This window comes from Galendromus occidentalis, unplaced genomic scaffold (assembly GCF_000255335.2).
Source record: "Galendromus occidentalis unplaced genomic scaffold, Mocc_1.1 scf7180000077460, whole genome shotgun sequence".
Lineage (NCBI taxonomy): Eukaryota > Metazoa > Arthropoda > Arachnida > Mesostigmata > Phytoseiidae > Galendromus > Galendromus occidentalis.
In genome coordinates this window covers 1,135,836-1,157,446 of record NW_003805448.1, presented here as the reverse complement: position 1 = coordinate 1,157,446, position 21,611 = coordinate 1,135,836, and the positions used below count along the sequence as shown (strand labels likewise).

Sequence of the window (21,611 nt, the reverse complement as noted above, 5' to 3'; positions counted from 1 at the left end):
GTCGATATCTAACGGTTCCGGATCGCTAAGGCTCATCGAAATCATAGCGAAGACGAATCCGGTCTGATTCGGAACGGCATCCTCCTCCGGGCTCCCGAGACAACTTCAGGTACTCAATACGTCAAGGCAGCAACGTCGAAGAGGATTTATTATTAGTCGAAACCTTCAAGCACTAGTCATTCAACACTTCCGTCCCGTGCAGAGTTCATCGCCACCGGATCCCGAATCGGCGAGAGGGTCCCCTGAGACCCCTCGCATTCCCGCTTCGAGCTCTGTAGTCTCACTCCGAGAGTTGTTCACATGGAGCTTCCCGTTCGTTCGTCAAAAATTTAGAGGGAGCGAGTATTTTCGTAAATAGTGATAAGTCTCCCTCCCTGCGGATCCGATCGGCGTAAAGAAAAGCGCAGAAGACGGAACGCAAACATCAACATTGGGTTCGCAAGTCCGCGAGCTGATGTCGGTCCCTCTGGATGACCTCCACGAATGAGGAGGTATTGACCAACTGTTCCAAATATTCAATCCGACACACCGTCATTGATAGACCTTCAGGTCGACGCCGCTGAGCGCTCACAACTCCACCATTCGAGGCCCCGTCAAAATAGATGTCGTAGACCGCTGAATTCGTGAGGACAAATGTTGTCGTGGAACTAATGGATTAATAATCATGGTCCGCGGAAATAATGATGAAGGTATAATCGGGATGACACGTCCGTTGTGAGTGCTAAACACCAGGCGGACATCGCGTCATCGCTTTCTGTATTTGTCTTTGTCAGAGGAGCGCATCCATCTACCTCTTGTACAGCGCGTATCCCGCTCATATGTCTGGCTTCCAACTGTGTTCTCGCATTGAGCAACTTCCGTATCCCTTGCTCGAAACTTGTGGAAGCGCGCCAAGAAGGTTCCATAGTCTTCACATATATTGTCTTCACCGTTAGTCGGGGAGCTCCCGCTGGAGGCGCTTCAGAAAACTTGGGAGAGCTCGCTCCCCTGAGACCATAAACACTCGTTCGATTCCGTGCTCGTAAGTCAAATCATTCGTTGCAATCTTCTGATTTTTCCTTTGCTCCTCATCATCACCATCATCGTCGATAGTGGACTAAAGAAAATGCCTATATAGGTCTCCCTCTCGCTTTCGTTAAGGTAATCGACGAGGTAAACCTGATTGGGCGTGATGTATGTGAAATATCTTATTTCTTCTCAGCGGCTTTCTGTGCTGCAGCTACTCTATTTTGGTGTCCACCACCTCGTGAGGAGGAGTTGACGCGTTTGCGTTCATCTGGTTCACGTCGCTGGCTGCCTATGCTGCTCGTCGACGATGAAGTTCTCCTCCGCCCTGCTTCGGCGGCGCGCAGCTTCTGGTGCTGTCGCTGGCAATCTTGACGTCGTTTCTCAAGTTCCTTCTGATTGCGATCGTACTCTTCGGGCTAGAGAAGACAGAAAAGGAAATCAGTCAGAGGAGAAGGAGTTTTCAGGAAGTAATCGATAACCCACGAGCCAAAACAGCCTGGAACAGTGGAGGGCATGTCCGGAGTGAGCCGAGAGAGAACCTACCGAAACCTTGAAGTCATCGAGGGTTCTGAATTTCCTCAGAAATGCTTCTAAACGAGGTTCGACCGTCAACACGTGCGAGTCCCTATAGAACTTCCGAAAAGCCCAAAACTTCTCAAGTCCGTAGAGTTGCTTGTCTTCTGCGTCCGCGATGACCTCTTCTTGGAAGTCTGCGTACAGATCCGCTCGGTAGTGCTTCTCGAGCCCATATGAGTACATGCGGAACAAGCACTCGAGACCTGGAATTTTTCGTGGCTCAGTCAGTAATTCCCGACGATGTTCGACTTAGAGTCTCTCGGGCGCGAAGATTTCACGATGCAAGCGACAGGGAATCCCTGATTGGCTCCCTGCGAATCAGAATCTATAACTTACCGTATCTGAAGCCGTGTTGAGCGTCCTCTTTCGCGATGCGCCTGAATTCGCTGTACATGTTTTTGTTGAAATGATCCCTCAGGAAGTAAGACCAGAATCGGAAGAGGGTGTTCATCTCCAAACTTTGACCGATACCCAGTCGTTTGCGCTCTTTCATGCATTTGTTTTTGAAACGATGGTATGCTTGTTGCGTGAAACCACTCTCTTTCAAAAGGGCGTGAGACGGATGCTCGAACTTCGGCAGCGAATTAGGAATCGAACCGCAGCTCGATGCGAACGAGGGCTTGAGGCAGTCTGTGAAAGACGACGACGCGTCCGCCTTGGAGAGCTCTTGAGAGAAACTACCGCTTCTCGACGGTCGCTCGTCATGTTGCTTCGTATCCAGGATCCATCCCACGTGGAATTCCTCTGGTGGATCCTCGCCATGTCGCGTTTTCTGTTTCCGAGGCGTTTTCTGATCGACCGGCTCCTTAGTTTTATCTTTGACAACGGGATAAAACCTCGGAACCACTTTCGGATCTTTACAGAATCTCGGTGTGCGACCCGGTGTCAACGGGGGCCGAGATCGTGGCGTCGAGATCGGTGTAGCCATGGGGACGTGGCCCTGCTCAGAAATCTTCTCGAGGCTCTCCTTATCGAGTCCGTACGGAGGAGGAGGTGGCGGAGATGCCTGTTCACCCTGGTCTCCTCGCTTGAGCTCGCTTTTCGCGGGGCTTATCAATTCGACGGACCTGGGGAGACATCTGAGGTGAAACCCTGTGGCTGACAACTTGAGGATATCAGACGGCATTAAATAGAATTTCATCGGGATCCTTACTTGTATTGCATGTTTTCGTGATGATGAATATTGGTCCATAGATCTTCCTCGTAATAGTACAGTCCGTCATTTATTACTTGAGCAAGTTCTTGGGTGATTTTGGTTCTTGAGGTGAAGTTCGCTGTGCGATCGAAACCTTCATGTTTCTTCACACGACCCACCGGTGGTGTTTGAGTGACTGCGGAAAAGATCGTTCAGTTTTTGCATGTTCCGTCGAAGGAATCGAGGCGAAAATCGCGGTACACACCGGCTCTTCCCTTGTTTCCGACCGGTTTTCCTGTGCCTTGTTGCTATGGGGAGCGAAACGAAAATAGCGATTGAGTGCGTGCGAGCTCACCGATGATAATTTTCGAAATCTCTTCATCCTTGATCTCGTAATCATCGTCAGGATCATCGTCGGAATTCCACTCTTCAGTAAAGCGATTGCAGCGACCGCCTTCGTGGAGGAGATCTTCGTCCAGCTGGAACTCGAGCTCCTCTTTCTCGTCGGAGACCGCATTCGTCGTCGAGCACTCCAAGGGCTGGAAGAGAATGAGTCAGGTTACAGAATGGTGGCCGAGGGCCAAGATTGTATGAAGCAGGAGGAGAGCTCCTTCGTCGGTTTCTATGCGAGTCCACATACCGTTGCTTCCTTGCTGCGGCTCTTCTCCCGATTCCGGCGGTCCTTCTTCACCTCGGTCCACTCGCCTCTGGCCGCGTCGCCTTCTGTGATCTCTTCTTCTGCTTCTTCTGCTTCGATTGTTTCTGTTGTCGTCTCTGATTGAGGAAGGACCCGGAAAATATGACTTATCAAGATAGATTCTAAATTCCCAGCTGATCTATCCCGTATCTAAGAAGCTTCCACATGACCGCGAGATCTTCGCCGACTACCTAGCAGCAATGCCTAGGATTCGCACAATCATCCCGCGGAAAAGTTTGTGCAGTGAGTCAACATAGACTCTCCCCTATTCTTCCCCTAGAATTCTAACGTCGCTCGGACAACGGGACGCAAACGCCTCGGCGCTATGATGAGAGTTTCGAGAATAACAGATCACCATTGTCAAAAGATTCTTAAACCACAGACGAAACATGGAAGACGAAAAGCATGAAACGTCAATACGGTTCATCCGCACGAAGGAGCGAGGTCGGAATCGAGTCATCCATCATTCATTGGGCGGAAATCTGAAGAGCTTCAAAATTCAAGAGAGCCCTTCCGTTTCCGACGTTCCTGCCCGAATTCAGTGGACGAATCAGTTATTGCGGGATTGAGGGTTTCGGACACATAGCTCGAATGGTTCAAGGAGATCACAGCAAGCAGGCAGCACCGGATTATCGACGCGGAATCGGACATTCCCAGGAATCATCGAGGAATGAGTGACCCGCTTCTCGACCATGAGCCGTGATTGGGGTATACGATGCAGCGGCTCACAAGCGATTGGTTCATCGATATAGGGTTATTCAACCAGCACCATAATCGTGTGGAGCCCGAGACAATCGACCAAGTGATGGAAAACACGCGAATAGCAAAACTTAAATCTTTATTATTATTATCATCATCATCGGTATCATAATCATCTCCTCCAATTTCATCAACATTTGTCGTCTCTCCCCATGCTTCTTCGGGGCTCAGCGACATGTTCTGCATCATCGATATCGTCATTATCTCGATAATTAATCCTCTTCCCAGCATCAATCGATAAGACTGACTTTTCACTCATTAATTGTATAGCATGTCGCCATCTTTTCCCAGCTATCGTCGTTTCCACTGTTCTTTTAGTCTCTCGTTGTAGTTCTTGTAGCTCTGGTATGGTTTTTGTGATATTCTTTTTGTGTTTTTTTTACATTTTATTAGTTTTTTTTTTGTTGCGCGCTTTCCAAAAGTTCACCATCACTTGTGATTCCACGACATCCGACTACTGACGTCCCAGCAATTGTTTGCTCTCAATAGTGATTTAAGAATATTATATCTTTCTTTTTTCGCACATTTGAGGCTACCAGTTCTTATAATAATATGTTTCATCTTCAGTGTAGGCGACGGCCCTCGATGAATCAATGAATCGCACGATAATGATGATCGTCTTATTAATCAAGGTAAGGATCGATCGTAGTAATTGTGGTAGTAGTGATAGTGATGGTATGCCGTAATGAGGAGAATTGATAAAAGGCCTTTGCTGCACAAGTGTTGTTTGCTGTAGAAGTGTGGTTCCCTACACTGTTGTGGTGAATGTTCTCCATCCTCGAGTTTTTCTCTGTCAGATTCCCGAGCGTCCAAAATGCTGGAACTGCTGCGGATCAGCGATGTACGCCAAGGCGGATGCAGGCGCGTCGCGGACGCTGGCTCTCATCGGAGCGAAGTCAGTGTCACTGACAGATCTCATGCCTCGGTTCTACAGTATCGAATGTCCCGCAGGGATGAGCAGGTCAACGATACAGGTCTCCTCACCGGAAAGTCGGTCGAAACTAGCCGACCTCGGGAATGGATAAGCTTCAATCGACCTCCCATCGGGGTATCAGATTTGATCTGAGAGAATCCGGACCCTCTCTTCCGATTGCTTCGACACAATCTCGCGCCTTCGATACCAAACGTGAGAGGTGTTCTCGTTCTGCCGTCAATCGGCACTCCGCGAAAACGACTGTGAGCGACAGCAAAGCAGAGACGAACTGAGCAATATGAGTCGCGATTCCCGCAGAATTGACATTCTACAAACTTAGAGGTGCATTGTTTGAGCGAGAACCACCTCGAAAAACGCTCTACACGATATTCGCTTGAAATCCAAGACTAGCGTCAAAGTCGGGCTCTTACCACGAACGGACTCATGGCGCCCTCAGTATTTTCACGCACGCACGCACGCTTACTCGCACTCGATAAGCTTCTCTCAAAACGCTTCTCCGACCCCTTGACTGCTTAGCTGCATCGCTTGAACCATCGAGCTATCGAGCTGAATTTAATCAGGAAAGGGAGCCCAGTCTCCCGAAATGAGCCAATCTGGCTGCCATCGAAACAAAATATGGATTGGATGATTCGCACAAAAGGAACGTCCCGTTTTATCCGAGGTACAACGAAAAAAATTCATAGAACTCTCGGAGTGGTGGAAAGACACCTCATTCTACTCCGGAAGAGCACGCACGCCGGAGGGTCGACCCACTGAAAGTTTTCAGAACTTCTTCGGAGCCCCGGTGTTCGAGGTTGATCCAACAACGAGAGAAACTCTAGCGAAACTCATGACATACATGCGACAATCCCCTATCCTAGCTCTCCCGCTTTTCGGATGAATTACACGACGTGAAATTACCAAGGAACTTTGACGGATGGTAGAGAGGAGAGAGCAGTGGCTCTTCTTCTCCTAACCTTCACAGCTCCGGGCGACTGGGTTGCCACTACAAAGGTAGCGGGGCCCGGCAGCTAACGTACCTAGATGGTTCCACCCGAACCCAACAGTCAATCGTCGCATCAGTAACTCTCAATCCACAAAAAAACGGCAGCAAAATAATCTTAACTCTCGTATTCCTAGATTATTTATATTTATATAAATATATATCCATGTATATATATCGGAAAGGCTCAATGGAATCGTAGAACGTGTTCTTGCGTGCTTGGTAATGCTTTCCGTGTGTTTGTTTATGATGACAATGATGACTGGATCTAGCCGGCTTCGCTTTGCTGTTAGGCCAAGCGCTCGTTTCCGTTCGGGGGCCGCGCACATCGCAAGCTCAGAGGTTTCTATGCGAAATTCGCTCGTGTACCGCATGTCTTGTCGGAGTACTTAGGTCAAGAGAGTGTTCGCGCTCCTCGGCCGCGGGAATTCCCGAAGTCTTTTTTCACGCCGTCGGAGCGTCGCTCCTGTCGGAACGTCGAGGAGCCGGTGGTATATTTCTTCGAGTCGCTCCCGAAATTTCCACGCCCTCCGCATTTCGGTATTGAGTATGAAGAACAACAATGTACAATGGATGTCCCTCATATACCATCGCTAGTCACTACCAAGAGGGAGAAATGAAGAAGACAAAACGACTCAGCCTTTCCGGTCCGCGCATCGGGCAGCGGAGGAGTACCTCATTACAAGAGAACCGGGGCTCAAGCTCGGAGAGGCCACAATCGCTGAGTCAAACAGAAGATTTCTGAGTAGTACTCAAAGCCACACTTGTGTGGCTAAACAAGCGGTCAAGACACTATTTCGAACCCGGCGTTGCGGTGAACGACCAGTCCACGCTTCCGAGATGAGTTTGAAGGCCGTCGTCATCTCACTGTGACAGAGGGCTTTTCGATTTTCATAACAGTGATGCAACTATGATCCACCACGGATCATCATAGGCAGAAGGCAGAACCGCCGAGCTCCCTCGCCCGGCCTCTCAGGAAGCTCCCATTGAACTACTCACACTTTAAGCATGTTCCACAACGGTATTTATACGGGCATCGGGACAGTGATGCTTTCGCGGTTCATTACCAAACTGCCAAGTCTATTGATTTCAAAAACGATTATCTTGATCTCGCGCAGAAACTAGAGGACTCTCAATTGAACGGAACGAGTCGTTCGCGGACACGACGAGGGTGATTCGTAGCTTGTTTACTTTACAGAGCAGCTTCGCACGATCGCGCAGACCAGGAGTCCACTGGTCATTGTGTACCGTTCAAGGTTCCTGTCACACTAACGCGCACGCACTGTCAGCTTTTGCACTTGATTCTTTGTAGTTTGTATCGTCGTCGCCATCATTGTCAATAATAACGTATTTATATTAATTATTATTGTCGTTACAGCGGGTAGATGGAGGCGGCGAGAAGATTTCCTTTAAGTTCATTATCATCATAAGAAAAACAGCAACAACCGAAAACGAACCTCAGGACAGACTCTACGCATTCAGACGACGATTCCGACCCCGTCGGAATTGGGAATCTGAGGAAAAGGCGATTTCTCCACGTCCTAATTTCTAGTTCGTGGTTTTATCACTTGCATTTTCCTTCTGCCGACCAACGACGTCTCATTGAAAGAACGATCCGTCTCTGCACTCGATTCGTGAATTCTGCCTGACCACGAGATGAAAGACGCTCTTACTCCGAGAGCTTGAGTCCCGCTGAATGGCGCATCGTTTTGCCATGGAAGAACTTATTGAGACCGTTACGACACGGAGACATCATTCTGTTCTTCACCGTCGGGGAGATCCGAGGCGGAACGAGGGCGAAAAAGTTTATTCAATGAGCATGGTCATTTGAATCAGATATAGATGCTCTTGACGACTCGTCAGCCGATACCGCGGTCATGCCACTCTCCTCTCGTTCTGTCCGACATCTCTTGCTACTCGCTGGTCGACGCGACGGTAACGGGATGCGCTCATACTCTACACCGTAGACACTCTCAGAGATCGAAGAAGCTCCGAGGTTGCTGGAGTTCGCTGATTCTACGAAAAATCTGAGGCAGTCTGGCAGCATCAGCAGAAATGCATGACAATCGACAATAGTTGTGTTTGTTATTTTGTGCTTCGTCTGCACATGATACAATCAAGATGTACAGGAAAACCACTCCCGAAATCGTTTCGAGTAAGACTTCCGCCTTTACGAGCGTGGTTTTCAAGTTTCGATAGAAAGTCGCATAGACAGGATGATATCCCGGTAGTAAATCGACAGAGACACCCAAAGGTAGGTAGATAGATCGATTGATAGTTTAATATCGAAGAATAGTTGACGGTCGCACTGACGAAAATATAAGGCAGCCGTGTGGTCAATCACCGAGCCGTGATGATAATTATATCACGTTAGCAGCAGCGATCCGTGTGCCCAATTGCACAAACTTGACGCTTGCTCAAGAAGACCACGTTCGCCTCAACCAATCAGCCAAATGATCAAGTACTGGTAGAAATTTTCTAACTGAGCGGTCATCTAAGAGTTCAAGTTACCGCAGAAATAAATTGAACTGCAACGATTGTGTGCTCAGGGGTTGGTGGTCCGTCGGGACAGAGGAGACCCCCTTGTCCCTGAATGTCTCTGACCGCTATTTGTCTTATTGCGGTCAAATTAGAGCACAGCGGGAAACTACCAACAGGTAATGATTGAAATTTCGTTGGGCAGACCGGAGGATCACGGCGACATTGATTGACTCGAGTAGTGGAACGATCACCCTCGGATTCTCGGTTGCATAGCAGAAGTTTATCAAGAATTGCATCTCCCGCCGCAAAAGGAACAACAGCCTCAACAATGAAAGCCCGAGAATCAGGGTTCTGGATATCGCCTTGCTTGGAGAAGGCAGTGAATTGGTCTCCGCTGTTCGCGATCTGGAGGAATGCGTGGAAATTTCATGTATCTTTGTCTGATTGGAGTCGTCCTCTCTCGGTGAGACTTTGAAACCGTCCTCGGAGAATGCTCTTTCACTTGCCCCCGCGGCTGTAGCTGCTCTTTCTGAAAGGGGATAGTCGATGATCCCGAATCGGCCTCGATGAGCATAATCAAAAGTCTCCGCTCTGGTCTGCCATTTTGGAAATTACTTACTCAGTCCAGAAACTTGTCCCGTTCCCAATGGACTGGAATAACAAATTGGGAAACGAGCTCCTCAATAGAAACGCGCGATATTCTGGCTGTTCGACACTGTCCTGCTCCTTAAACGATTGGTCTTTTTCTCCTTATATACATGTACGACGGTTAAAGAAAACACCGTTCGGGACGGCTGAATAAAGTTAGACGATCAAATCCTCGGCAACACAGGAGAGCCTCGACCGATTTAACCGAATTCGACAATCGTCTTGAAATTGCTGCTAGTAAGTTCTGCCAAATTCTGACCAATAGGTCCCGAACGAATCGTTTGGCATGTCCTCCGACGTGCATGTGGGAAACGAGTTCATCAAAAAAAGCAGCTCCAAACACGTAGTGAAGTCGGACAGTCTCCCTCCCCCGTGTTGATCCTAGTGTTGTTTCCGTTGTTTGGGACGCTGTGTCGCTGTCCACTCTTGTAAGATCGAGTCATTCACTCTGTGCGGATTTGTGTAATTTCTGACGCTTGTTCCGACTGCTTGGGTGACTGTGTACTCAGCAGTATCGGTCTCAATCATTGTTTCGTTTTTTTTCTTGTTGCTGCTGTTGTTGTTGTTGTTGTTCTTTTCTAATTGTTGTCGTTGCTGTTGTTTGTGTCTAGTCTTCCTTTGGCCGGCCTACGCACCGTTAATGACGACTGGAGCACCCCCGCCGCTCGAAGGCGGATTCGATGAGGGATCCTGAGAATGAGCGGACGCGGGACTTGTTTGCTGGGGAGCAGGCGTCGTCAAACCATTTGGTACATCGGGAAGCGGCCAATAAGTTGGTCGCTCTCGCGTCCGTATTTCCAAATTGTCTCTGAGTTCCACGAGGGACGACTCTTTCACAGCCTAGAATGTCAGAAAGAATCTTAGGAGCCTTCACCAAACGAATGAGACGGACTGATTCGGGTTCTCCTACTCGGAAAATCCCTTCATAGACGTGGGTCTTTCATGAAACATCCTACGGAGCCTCACCTGTATGAAGAGGTTGATATCTTGCGTGAGAGCCTTTATTCTGTGGAAGCCAGCAATGAGGCTGACGGGGAGGTACCCTTCGCGATCCATTTTTTGTCGGAGGTAGAAATCTCTTTGCAGGTTCTCTTCGCTGAAGTAATATTCTACTTGTTTGCGAATGTACTCTTTGAGCGTAGGTTCATCCACGGCTGCAAGAAAAATCGGAGTTACAGCATCGTCTTGCTCTTGCGACGTGGCACGGTCTCATCGCATACCTAGACAACACGGTCAGTGATAGCTGTGGTTGCTCCGAGTGAGCGGGAAGCTCGAGCCGGAATCGATACGGAAGCGTCGGCAGTCAAAAGGATGCCTCGATTACAGTTTCACAACAATTACGCTCCTCTGTTCTCACTCAGAGGAAGGATCCGGAAGGAAATAAATCTGATTACTTCGGAGCCCGCGCGTCCGGATCGACTGATTTTACCTGATGCCAGCGAGAAAAGCCGCGAGATATCCTCTCTGTGAATTTCCACCATGGTATTCATTGTCTGCAGTTCGACAATCGATTTCAATGTGAAGCGATTCTCCGACCACTAGTAGTTCGATCACAGTCTCGAGCTAAATAAGCGCAGCAACCGCCGCGAGACACGATACACCATATGGTTGGGATTCATTGTTTTGAAGGTGCATGCGCGCCGTGCGAACTCATCACAGAACATTCCACACGTGGAGAGCGCACCGAAACAACAAAAACATCGCGCGGTCCCTGCTGCGAACGCTTAGCGCTACGCAATAAAACGGAGACACCGTAGCAGCCGCATCAAGGGCCGCGGCGACGCGACGGCGGCGGCATGACCATCATCAGCAGTTCGAGCGAACCGTCGTCCAATGTGGATGAATGGAATCAACGTTATCACTACGCATGCGCGCAGACGAATTACCGCTTCGCTGTGTCAGCTGCAGCACGCGCTGGCGTAGGAGGAAACGGCAGAGCTGACGACGCGTCTAGCGAGCGGTTACACCTGCATCAGCTGATAGCCACGAGGATAAAGCTACCGCCGGAAAACTGTGTCCGAGAACTCGGGTGTTTTAGAGGGGACCAGGTCTTTGTACTCACTGAGGTAGGAACCACCCAAGAATCCGAATCTTGGCGGAGCGACTTGCGCGATCGGCGCTGCTGGAGCACCAGCGACCACAACCGCAGCCGCCGGAGGGATGAACTGATTCGCAGGAGGCGGTGAAGGCGTCAGAGGTATACGCGGGGGAATAATTGGAACCAAGAAACTTGGAGCGGCCGCAGCTGGAATAGAATATTTCCCGCACGGTTAGTTTGAGGGGGAATAACACGAATCCTAAGACTCGAGTAACACATCTTGTACAGGGTGAGAGAAAATTCATCACGAGAACGAACCTTCCATAACGTCCGGCTGAGGGCCTGCCCTATTGTTCTGTATCGGCGTAGATGTTCTCAGCCACGACTGAGGAGTGGAGCGGCCTCTACCTCGTCCTCGGCTTCCGCCTCGGTAACCTCCCGAACCTCCGCGACCTCTACTCGATTCTCTTTGTCCGTTCATTTGAGCTCCCCCTCCAGCGGATCCGGCGCCTACGTACGACGATCCGTTGATCGATTGCCCTGTTCGGAAGATACCAGAGAAGCTTAGAATTCATTTTTTCTCACCACATACCTGATCGATTGCTTCCCTCTAGCTCTCAAGCCCACTCGAGTCGAGAGGGAGGCGAGCCCCCACGAGTTACTCGAACTTACAGTTGTTTTTGTTCGACGAGACGTTATTCGAAATTTGAGATGCATTGACAGTTTTCTGCGCGTTGTTCGAACCACGCTCGCCACGATAGGATCCTCCCGACCTCGGCTCCCCTTTCCGGTTTCCACTTACAGGCTCTATTGCTAACGGAACCCATTTTGGTTTGGCACCTGGAATGGAGAGTACCCTCATCTTAGAGAGGAACAGGAATAGGCAGGGAACGCCTCTATATTGCGGGATTGAAATGACTCGGCTTACCTTTCTTCTTGTTGTTAGAGGCATCTTTAGGAACGATGTGCTGCGCGCCGTCTTTTAAACTCTCTCTGAAATCTTCTTCAGCAAGTCCGGTAGAATCTTTCGACGCTTTGGGCGATGCAACGCTTCCGTTCGACGAAGCGCTCCCGCTTCCGATGGCTTCGACTCCGACTTCTACGACCTCTCCCAGCGTCGGCCACTCCGAAGATATCGCCGGTACCTGAGTAGTGGCAGCGGCGGAGCTCACTTTCACTGCGGGTGTCGCTCTTGCGGGACTTTGTACACAAATACTCTCTTCTGCGAAGTGAAACGACCCATCTTTATCGATCTCACATTGACCGTCCCAGCCAACAGATTCATCTGCGGGCTGAAGTAGGAGTGCACGACATCATCGTGGATATCGCTTGATACCTCCCCACTTCCGAATCAAATCGTAGGCTGCTTACGCCAGCCCAAGAATCTACCTTGATTTTCGATTGACATGTCGAACAGCGTACACCACCGGACTTGCGACCAATGGAAAATCACAAGTGAACTTCGTCTGCCGACACCCAAACTACGATACAACTACGGCGAGGCAGGTCGGGAGTACATTCCGCCGGTTTGCCAACGTCCCTAGGGATCTATGCGGAATAAGAGCTGTCGCTGTTGGCGCTTCGAGCCATTGGCGCTCCTCCGCCATATGCTCCATCGACGACGTCATATAGACCCGTGTGGTCTTCTGCTAACGGCAGAGTCGGCAACAGCGACAGCGGAATCAAAAACGCTCGCTCTCACATCCATGGTGACGTCATCTGTCCTTTCGAGTAGGTTTTCGGCGCCACTCAGTGTTTCTACGGGTCGCACAAATACACAGTGATATCGAGTCGATCTCGAAAGTCGACTAGTCGTCAATCGCGTTAGTTCCCGATGGACGCAGAAGCGTTACAACAAACAGCGCGGCGCGATCTCCCTCTTTGTGTGGCTCTTCCCGACTCTCCGGCCTAAAACGATCGACGCCAGAAACGTGCCATGCGAATCTGGCTTCTTCTCGACATATATACGGCTTGCTATCACATATGCTCACTTAAGATACATACTAGAGGATTATAATAGATCGGGCTCGAGGTGCGCCACGTTGACCTTGTTCGGGAGACGCTATCACGTCAACTAGCAACGATATCACGGTGGCACTCAGAAGGATTCTCGCAGTCTGGGTGATCGGAGCTATTTCCAAGATGCCACGGCAGAGGCTGGTCTCAAATGTCACTCAAACATCCTACGAATTTCGCTTAGAAGTCGAGAGACAGTCGAGGAGCACGACGGGAATCGTTGTCGCATCTGACGCTGATATCTAGATGAGCGCACTCGCTTTGAGGTCTGAGACTGGGAGCGGCCCTCCATATTTCTCTCAGAGAAGAATGCCCAAATGCGCTTCATCGGTTGATGCCCTCGCGTACAATCGTTGCGGATAATACGACTTTTTGGAAGTCAGAGTCGTGAAACCGCTCTTTCAATCACGTAAGTCCAGGTGGTACGGGGTGTTCAGGGCAAATGACATACTCCTCTTCGGAAATAGTCAGCGCTGCCAGATTGAGACATGATTATCTCGCCCGTGGTCTAATAATGATTCTATAATTCTCCAGGGGCGGAAAAGCGTTCTGGCGAACATCCCTGTTTTCTAACACGTGACGTCAATGTCAGATTGAGCTTTTGAATGATCGACTTACCACTTAGAGCTGCAGCGTCAACGTGATTCCCGTCCAAGTATCCATTGCACTCCAACTGCTGCAACGAACCCATAATTGAATGTGAGATCACATCGGAATCCGATGATCGGGATTTTGATGTCCGAGGCGACAAGATTGTTCGGTCGTTTTTTCAGAATACTCATCCGTTCATCTGTTTCGAGCTCGGCAACGGACAACGGGGCCGGGAGCGATTAGAAATGAATGAATAAACAGAGGAATGCTTGCTGACGCTTACCTCGTGGTGATCAGCAAGAGCGAGGCTAGCGGATTTCGGAGGTTTTTGAGGATTGGGTCTGCTTCGACCCGAAGGCACAACTGCAAAGAAAAGGGCATCGCTAACGTCTCCCGTTGCATATGTAAAGCGCCGAGCGAACTCTTGGGGGAAACTCCCTGCACAGAGTTGTCTATGGGTGCTACCTAGTTCCGCGAAACTCGCAGATCAAGGGAATATTTCAACGAGAGTTACTCTCAAGGACAGATTCTGGAAATATAGCTGATCCGCCCGAATTCAAATCCATGCTCTCGATCGGCAGCCCGATCGAATGAGAATACTCGGCCGTCTATTAGTTGATTTTCCATGGCTGTTCGATCGAAGAGCAACGCAAACAGTGCAGGGAGGAGTCGAGCGAATGGATGAGGTTATTGATTGGCTAGCTATAGGTCGATCCGGAACATTACTCACCGGTTCCTTGAGAGTTTGGCAGCGATGGCGGTGGTGGTGGTGGCGGCGAGGACGTTGTCGTCGTCGTCGACGCCGTGGTAGTAAACGACGACGGTGACGGCTGCTGCTGTTGTTGTTGAGGCAAAGGCGACGTCGTGGTAGCCGTCGTTGGTGCTGCCGTTGTCGTCGACGGATGCGATTCGGAAGGCAACGTGACGTCTGACGTAGGGGATGGAACTGAGGAGTTCGTTGAATTCACTTTGCTATTGGGCACAGCGGTACAACTGTTGGCATTGAGGGCATCGGGAAATTCCATTTGTTTTTGAGCAATAATGTGGGCGGCGTTTCGATTCTTCGTCCAAGGATTCACTAACGGGGGAGGTGCGAAAACGAACTCTTCTTCACCTCCAGAGCCTTTTTTATCTGAGCCCGCTGCACCGGTAGCGCTACTAATGCTGCTGCTCGTATCCTTGGTCGGTTGCTCGCGCGAGGGGGCGCCCGCCCCACGCTCACTAGTCTCACTTGTTCGCGACGAGGGTCTCTCCGGACGAGATTTCCGTCGATCTCTTCGTTGCTGATTCTCACCGCCAGTCTTTCTGCCAGGATTCGATTCTTTCCGGGGAGGTTTCGAGGTGGACGAACTGTTCGTTGGACTGGTACTGTGAGTGTTGCTGATATTGTTATTTTCATTGATATTGTTGTTGCTGTTACTACTGTTGTTATTGTTGTTGTTGTTGTGCTTGGTCGCCGCCTGTTGCTGCGCTTGTTGTGGTGGCTGTTGCTCGACGGAAGTGGCGAGATCTTCCACGCCGATTGCTCCTACTTTTGTCGCCGCCATGGTTTTCTCTATAGTCTCAGACACGTCTGACTCCGTTGATGGAGCAACAACACAAGAATGGACAATGCACCTCCAGTAGTTCTTCTCGGAACGACGGTCCGACGGAGCACTCACACACAACTCGAAGTTGACACTAAGGGATCAGGACTGACTGAGGAGTCCCGACCGCAATTAACAGCAGGATAAAGGGGGCAAAACAGAGGATCCGGTCACGTCTCGGTGACCTTCCACAGATGAAAGCGATGTCTGTGTGATATTTTCGGCTGAACGAGATCCCTCCTGCAGCGGCTAACTACTGGATCCTTCTCGATAGGGTCTTCCGTCAGTGAGAGAGTCTTTTTCCTCTCGGTAAGTTTGTCTATACGGACGGGATTGCTCGTCCTTATTCCCCTACCACAGGACGGTTGCGTTGGGAGAGCATCAGCTGACCTGTAAAGGAGAAAACGAGAAATTCCTGTGAGTCGGCTGGAAGGACTTCAAGTTCACGGGTAGAGGTTCGGAATTTGAACAAAGCGATCGAGAAATTCCGACAGCGGAATCCGGAATGAAATCGCGTCGCAAATGAGAGGTCACGACTCATAACGACCCTCTCGAACTGACAAACACTGACGGAACAGCTCCGACTCGGCACTCGTTCTCAACTCTATGCGATCAGGAATCCGCCTATCACGGAACGGTTCGATGCTTTCCGCGAAGAACGGTATCTTTATCTCCACGTCGTCTTTGCAAACGGGGGTTTTCTTTTTGGTTTTTCCTCTCTCCTCGCCGGTGGTAGTCAAATGATGTTCTGGATATGTTCCGGGAGAGAAGGCGTGGTCCCAGAGGTGAGAATCGACTCACTTTGGCGCTCGGTGAACTCGCCGACGGGTATTGGAACACGAAACCATCTGAACCTGAGGAACGCGGCATTAATCCGACTCAAGATGATTCTGTGTGAGATGTTTTCCCCTACTGTATTGAGATGGCCTACGTTCGAATGGTGGTGGGTGAACTGTGTGAGTCTAAATCCCAGACACACGCAACTGAAAAGGGCCATTTCGAGTAAGTCAGGGCCCCTCCGCGACAGGCTTCCTTCACGAGTCAAGTCGAGCTGGCCACCAGCATCGCTGTAAGCAACGGCACCGCCACAGGGTCTTACTCTATGGCGTTCGGAACCCGGCAAAGGCGAGGCTGGTTAGTTTACTGCGCCGGTCGTCGCCGCTGTAGGTGCCGCGCAAGAGGACAGGGCGTCGATACCGCCGCTCTTAGGCGCGACTCTTGAAGTTCCGTCAGACTCGAACGATTATTATATGCGTTTCCGCAACCCCGAGTCCTGTGGGTTCGTCCCTGGCACAACCACCTCCCCAGCTCTTCTGATAATCTCTAGAGGACGGCGGGGGACTCCATTTGACGGAATCAGTTAGGTAACCTCGGTCGGTCCCCGCTCGTCGATCTTAGGGACTCAAGGGAGAAACAAGCCCCCCGATCGTCCACCCGAGAATGAGCTCTCGTTGCCGGTGTGATGTACTGGGCTCCAGGTGAATCTGCGATGTACAGGCGGACCCGCTTATAAGAGATACGCATTTGAGAGACTTGCGCTTATAAGAGACAGATTCTATTCCCCGGTTTCCGAGCCCATAGTCTCCCATTTTAAAAAATTTGCGTATAGGAGACTCGAAAACTCGCTTATAAGAGAAACTCGCTCATAAGAGACTCGTCACGATTCCCCTTCTCATAGGATTCCATGTTGAAAGATTCGCTTTTAAGAGACAGGTCGAAGCACTTTCACTACGAAACGATTTGTTCCCGATTGCGACTGCTTGTTAGGCTTTCAAGACGCGCCTTAGGCTAACGTATGCGGGCCCGTGAAGAAAGGTTCATCATTTCCAACCATTACATCCGCGATTGGGTGTTTCCGCGCATAAGAGAAACTCGCTTATAAGAGACTTTTCACGGTTCCCCGAGGTCTCTCTCATAAGCGGGGTTGACTATAAATTCCGATGCAACCCCTCAACGATTGAGTCCAGACTCGCGGGTCCAGGTATCGAACGAAGAAGGGAGAGCCATGATGGCAACAGATCGCAGCGAGGAAGATTCAGAAAGAGAATCGAATTCGGAGAGCGTGAGGAAGAAACTGTCGTTTGCGCCGTCGTTCACCTCTGGCCACTCGGGTCTCACTGTTGAAGCGATCGCGGACCAGCTTCCCGATTGCGGCTCAAGCTGTTGTAGACAAACCTAGCAGCTACAAGCAAGCTTCCGACCGAGCGGGCGACCGACGGACGCACCGATAGCCCAACCAACTATTCAACCAACCATCCAACCAAGCCACCGACCGAGTAGACCGACTAGGTGAACCAGACGCGGGAGCAAGAGCTAGACGAGACGATTATGTACCCTTTCATTCACACGCATTCGGCTACGAGCAATGTACGACACCTCCCTCGAAGTCTCGGAGACTCGATACACTGATTGGGCATTTCTCTCCGACAATCCTATGCTAGGGACCCGATTCCGGGATATTTTCAGTTTGTCAGGGGAACTGTAACCCCGGCAGGGAGAGGTCCGCTCTAAGCCACACCTCCGGAGCACCCTGATACCGTCTCAAGTTTCGGGAGGAATGAGGAGTCTGGGAAGCCTCTTGGAATCTTCTGCTCTTCGGTCCGTGCTCCGTGCGGGGTCGAAAGCACTTCCAACGATTTCCAAGAGGAGCATATTCGACCGCATTTTTTTCTACATTTTGTCCAAGTTTGACAGCGCGGGTGCTCGAGTCGCCTGTGCCCCTTGCTCACGGCGATGGCTCTTCGTATGCTAGCACTGTTCGATGCCGTTTCGGCGGATCGTCTCTTATCGGCACCACTCGCGGAGCGAGCAGGCGAAGCGGCGTCCGAATGCCATCAGCGATGAGAGACGCTGCCTGCCTGCCTGTCTGCCTGACCGCATGGCCGCTGTAGTGGGTGCTGGCGAAACTGCTCGTTTTCACAGATTTCGGGGGAGAAGCAATATCGAGTTAGGCGGGTCGTCTCCAAGAAACAACAAAGCGTGTCGCTAACCGTTCCAAGTCTCCGACCATTGAATTTGGCTATTAGCCGAACGAAGCCTCGCGAAGTATCGGAATGGAACCCCAGCGCCCACTGGCGGTACCTAGAACTCGGCCCGAAAATCACCTCGCGGATAAATATGAACTAGGGCCGAAACGCTGGGCTGGCTTCTCGGTCTCAACAGGAAACCCCGGCTCGATTCAGGGTGCTTGGGCCGCGAGCGTCAGCTATCGAACGCTCCGGGGAGGAAAAAAACAACCACCTTTGCGCCCGTCAACGATCACGCTCGTTATCTACAAGAGCATAAAAGTCTTCCCTGCATCGATTCGCCTGCATGCCGACTGAGGATCGTACGAAACGAAAAAAAAACGAACAGAAAATTTTTCTACAGTGGCTCAGCCACACCACGTGATACCGCTCTACCAGACGTTCGTCGGCTTCCGTCCAGCCAGCGGGTAGCAAGCTTGTCGGCTAACCACCACGCAGCCAATGAGCAAGGCTAGGCAGACAGTCGTCGTCAGGCTGCCCGTCTGCAGAAGAATCTCCGCCCAGGAGCCAACTCGTTCGCTCGTCCGTCCGTTTTTCCGTCTGTCCGACCGCTTTCCAGTTGAAGCAGAGCTACGAGTAGGGTTGAAGCAGCAGAAAGGCGCCGTGAATGACGCGCCACGTGCACTAGGCTGTTATCGCCACGAGACGGAAACCGTCGCGCCGTCCTCGCTGCATTGCTCCTCTAATTTCAGCGATTGAACGCTGAAAATACCGTCCAAATGCTGAAGTGGGTAGCCCTGAACGAAGGAACGTCGTCCTCTGATTGAGAAACTCGTATTTCTCATATCTTCCCGAGTACAGACACAATGATATCGAAACAAGATAAAGGACTCTATCAAAGCTGTTTCTTCGAGCTGCTCAAGCTGCAGCAAAGAGAGACCGCTTCACTCGTCAAAACGGACAGTCGACGGCGGCATCATGCCAGGAAATCTCCTCGCGCGTCTGGTAGCTACTCTGTGTGGAAATTCAATCGAAAGGGGCGAGGAAAAGTGTGAGCAGGGAGATTGTTCTCGAACGTGAATTCGTTATCCGACCCATTAGAACCCGAGTTCGTCTCGAGAAACCGCTCCCGAGACAGTTCGGATCCATGAGCTTGACGATCCTTTTTTTTCTCGAGGAAATCCCAGCCTGGCAAGGGCCGGTTTCTCGTAACGGCGACCCAGTGCCTTCTTGAAGGCAACGCCGAGTGAACTATAGAATTCAAATACGTGGGGTGGCTCCTCGCTTGTCTTATCACGTGAGAAGGAGAACCGTCGGATGATGATGGACGTGGAGGAACTCATCGAAACGTATTCCCCGACGAATGAGTATTTCATTGCGCAAGCGTGGAGCGCCTCCGAGCGTCGTGAGAGCGACAACCGTTCGAGCGACCAATGAATGAGCGGTCCTCCACCAAGCAACGAGACTCGAACGGACAAGTGAAAAATACGCTTGTTAAGTCGACTCCGCGATTTTTTCAACGTTGCTTCCCCACCTTAGATAACGGACGAGAAGATCGACCGACCGACCGACAGGCAGCCAGACTGGCGGACGGACAGACAGACCGACTGACCAAGCACACGACCAAGCAAGCGACCGGCAGACCAACCAGCCAGCCAGCCGGCTGACTGATACACACAGTCACAATTCACACACGCTCTCACAAACAAGGAGACGGTCGCGACTGACCCGAACACAATAAGAGAAGAGCATCGTACCTCACTTGCTCAAGCTCGCAGCAAGACCAATCGTGACGAACGATTTAGACTAGGCGCTTGAAAAATCTCCTATTACTCCAATCAAGGGCGAGCTCATCCAGACCGTACGTTCGGTCGTAGGCGGCTATGCACTCGGCTTCCGAAAGTCTCCCCTTTCAGAACAGCTCCGGAGTCCTGGATGCTCAGACAATCCATGGCACAATGAACCTTCCTCCATGGGGAGATAAATTCAAGAGCCGGCCCGATGCTTCATACCGTGAGAATGACATCAGAGCAGTCGTTGACGTTCAACGATTAGGCAGAGATGTGAAAGTATAGGTGGACAGATGTCTCTGATACGGTTCACAGGTCCAGCAGCGGCCCTCCAGACATGTAGCTCTTGGTTTCGGTGGCTTGATCCGCGCTCCGTGCACGAAGCACGTGGTCGCAGAGCCTCCCTACAACATCCGAACGCTTCTCGGGTCTTTATCCTACCACGCAGAAGCGGGATCGGTAACGGCGCAGATAACGCTGGGCAAACTTCGCCGTCTTCATCCTTGTCGCTGTCTCCGTCGCTTCTGTTAGCCGTAGGTTTTCATGGTAGCAAACGTGGCACCGGAGAGGTGGGGGCTCGGGCAACGCCGGAGCAAACCACAAACATCGACCGACGAAGCGGTTCGGACCTATTGCACCAACAGCGACGGCATTAGCAACAAAACAACATTCTTCAGCGTTTGCACCGGTCCCCGAAGAAGCCTTGCGTCGACTTTCTGCGCGTTCGACAAACGAACGCAGTGGATAACTTCTACTTTATCTGACCATATGACCTATTAAAACGCAAACGGGGAATTTCATCGCTCCGGGGCCTAATTCGAATATAAGGAAGATAGTTTGGAAATTTCAATGACCGTCGTCTCATCGATCCAGACGGAAATCGTTCTGCTAAAATCGTCGTCCTCATACACACCATTCGATTGGCTCAAGAGCGAACCGGCGAGAATCTGGTCGTGCTCATGCCGTAGAGGAGCAACACATGGTGATTACGCTCCGATGGTCACACAAATACACTCGCTGCCTCCGCAAACTTCGACCTCGATGCAATCGAATTCACTAGAACTTCTGCCTGCGGTACACGGATTCGAACCGAGAGAGAATTCGCGCTCGCGACGTGGAAGTCAATAGCCCCCGGTCGGATTACGACTCTCTGAGTATCACAGTGCACAGTGATCGGATGACTCGCAAGAAATCCAGACTTGCTGCGCCAGCTCCAAGTCGCCGCCTGTCAATGTACACCATGCCGTTTAGAACGACGACGACGACGACGATCTACTTCGGGTGCTGCCGGACCCAAGACCACGGATAGGTGTTCATTGTAGAAGCACACGCAAGCTGTCGAGCTGCCTTGCTGGATGCCTTGGCAGGATGTGTAGTGGAGACTGGATGATGGCTAGTAACCTG

The 21,611-nt window shown here is 50.9% G+C and overlaps 1 protein-coding gene across 1 annotated transcript; it reads right to left on the bottom strand.

Annotated features, from left to right (window-relative positions):
* Positions 1-1,075: 1,075 nt before the first annotated feature.
* larp (La related protein) lies at positions 1,076-3,301 on the bottom strand. Its single transcript, XM_029111677.1, has 5 exons — positions 3,075-3,301; positions 2,738-2,915; positions 1,921-2,651; positions 1,552-1,787; positions 1,076-1,424 (listed from the first exon to the last, which is right to left on the bottom strand). Exons 2-5 carry the CDS (start codon positions 2,746-2,748, stop codon positions 1,188-1,190), a joined length of 1,215 nt encoding a protein of 404 aa, XP_028967510.1. The 5' UTR covers positions 2,749-2,915; positions 3,075-3,301; the 3' UTR covers positions 1,076-1,187.
* Between the last annotated feature and the right edge of the window lie 18,310 nt (positions 3,302-21,611).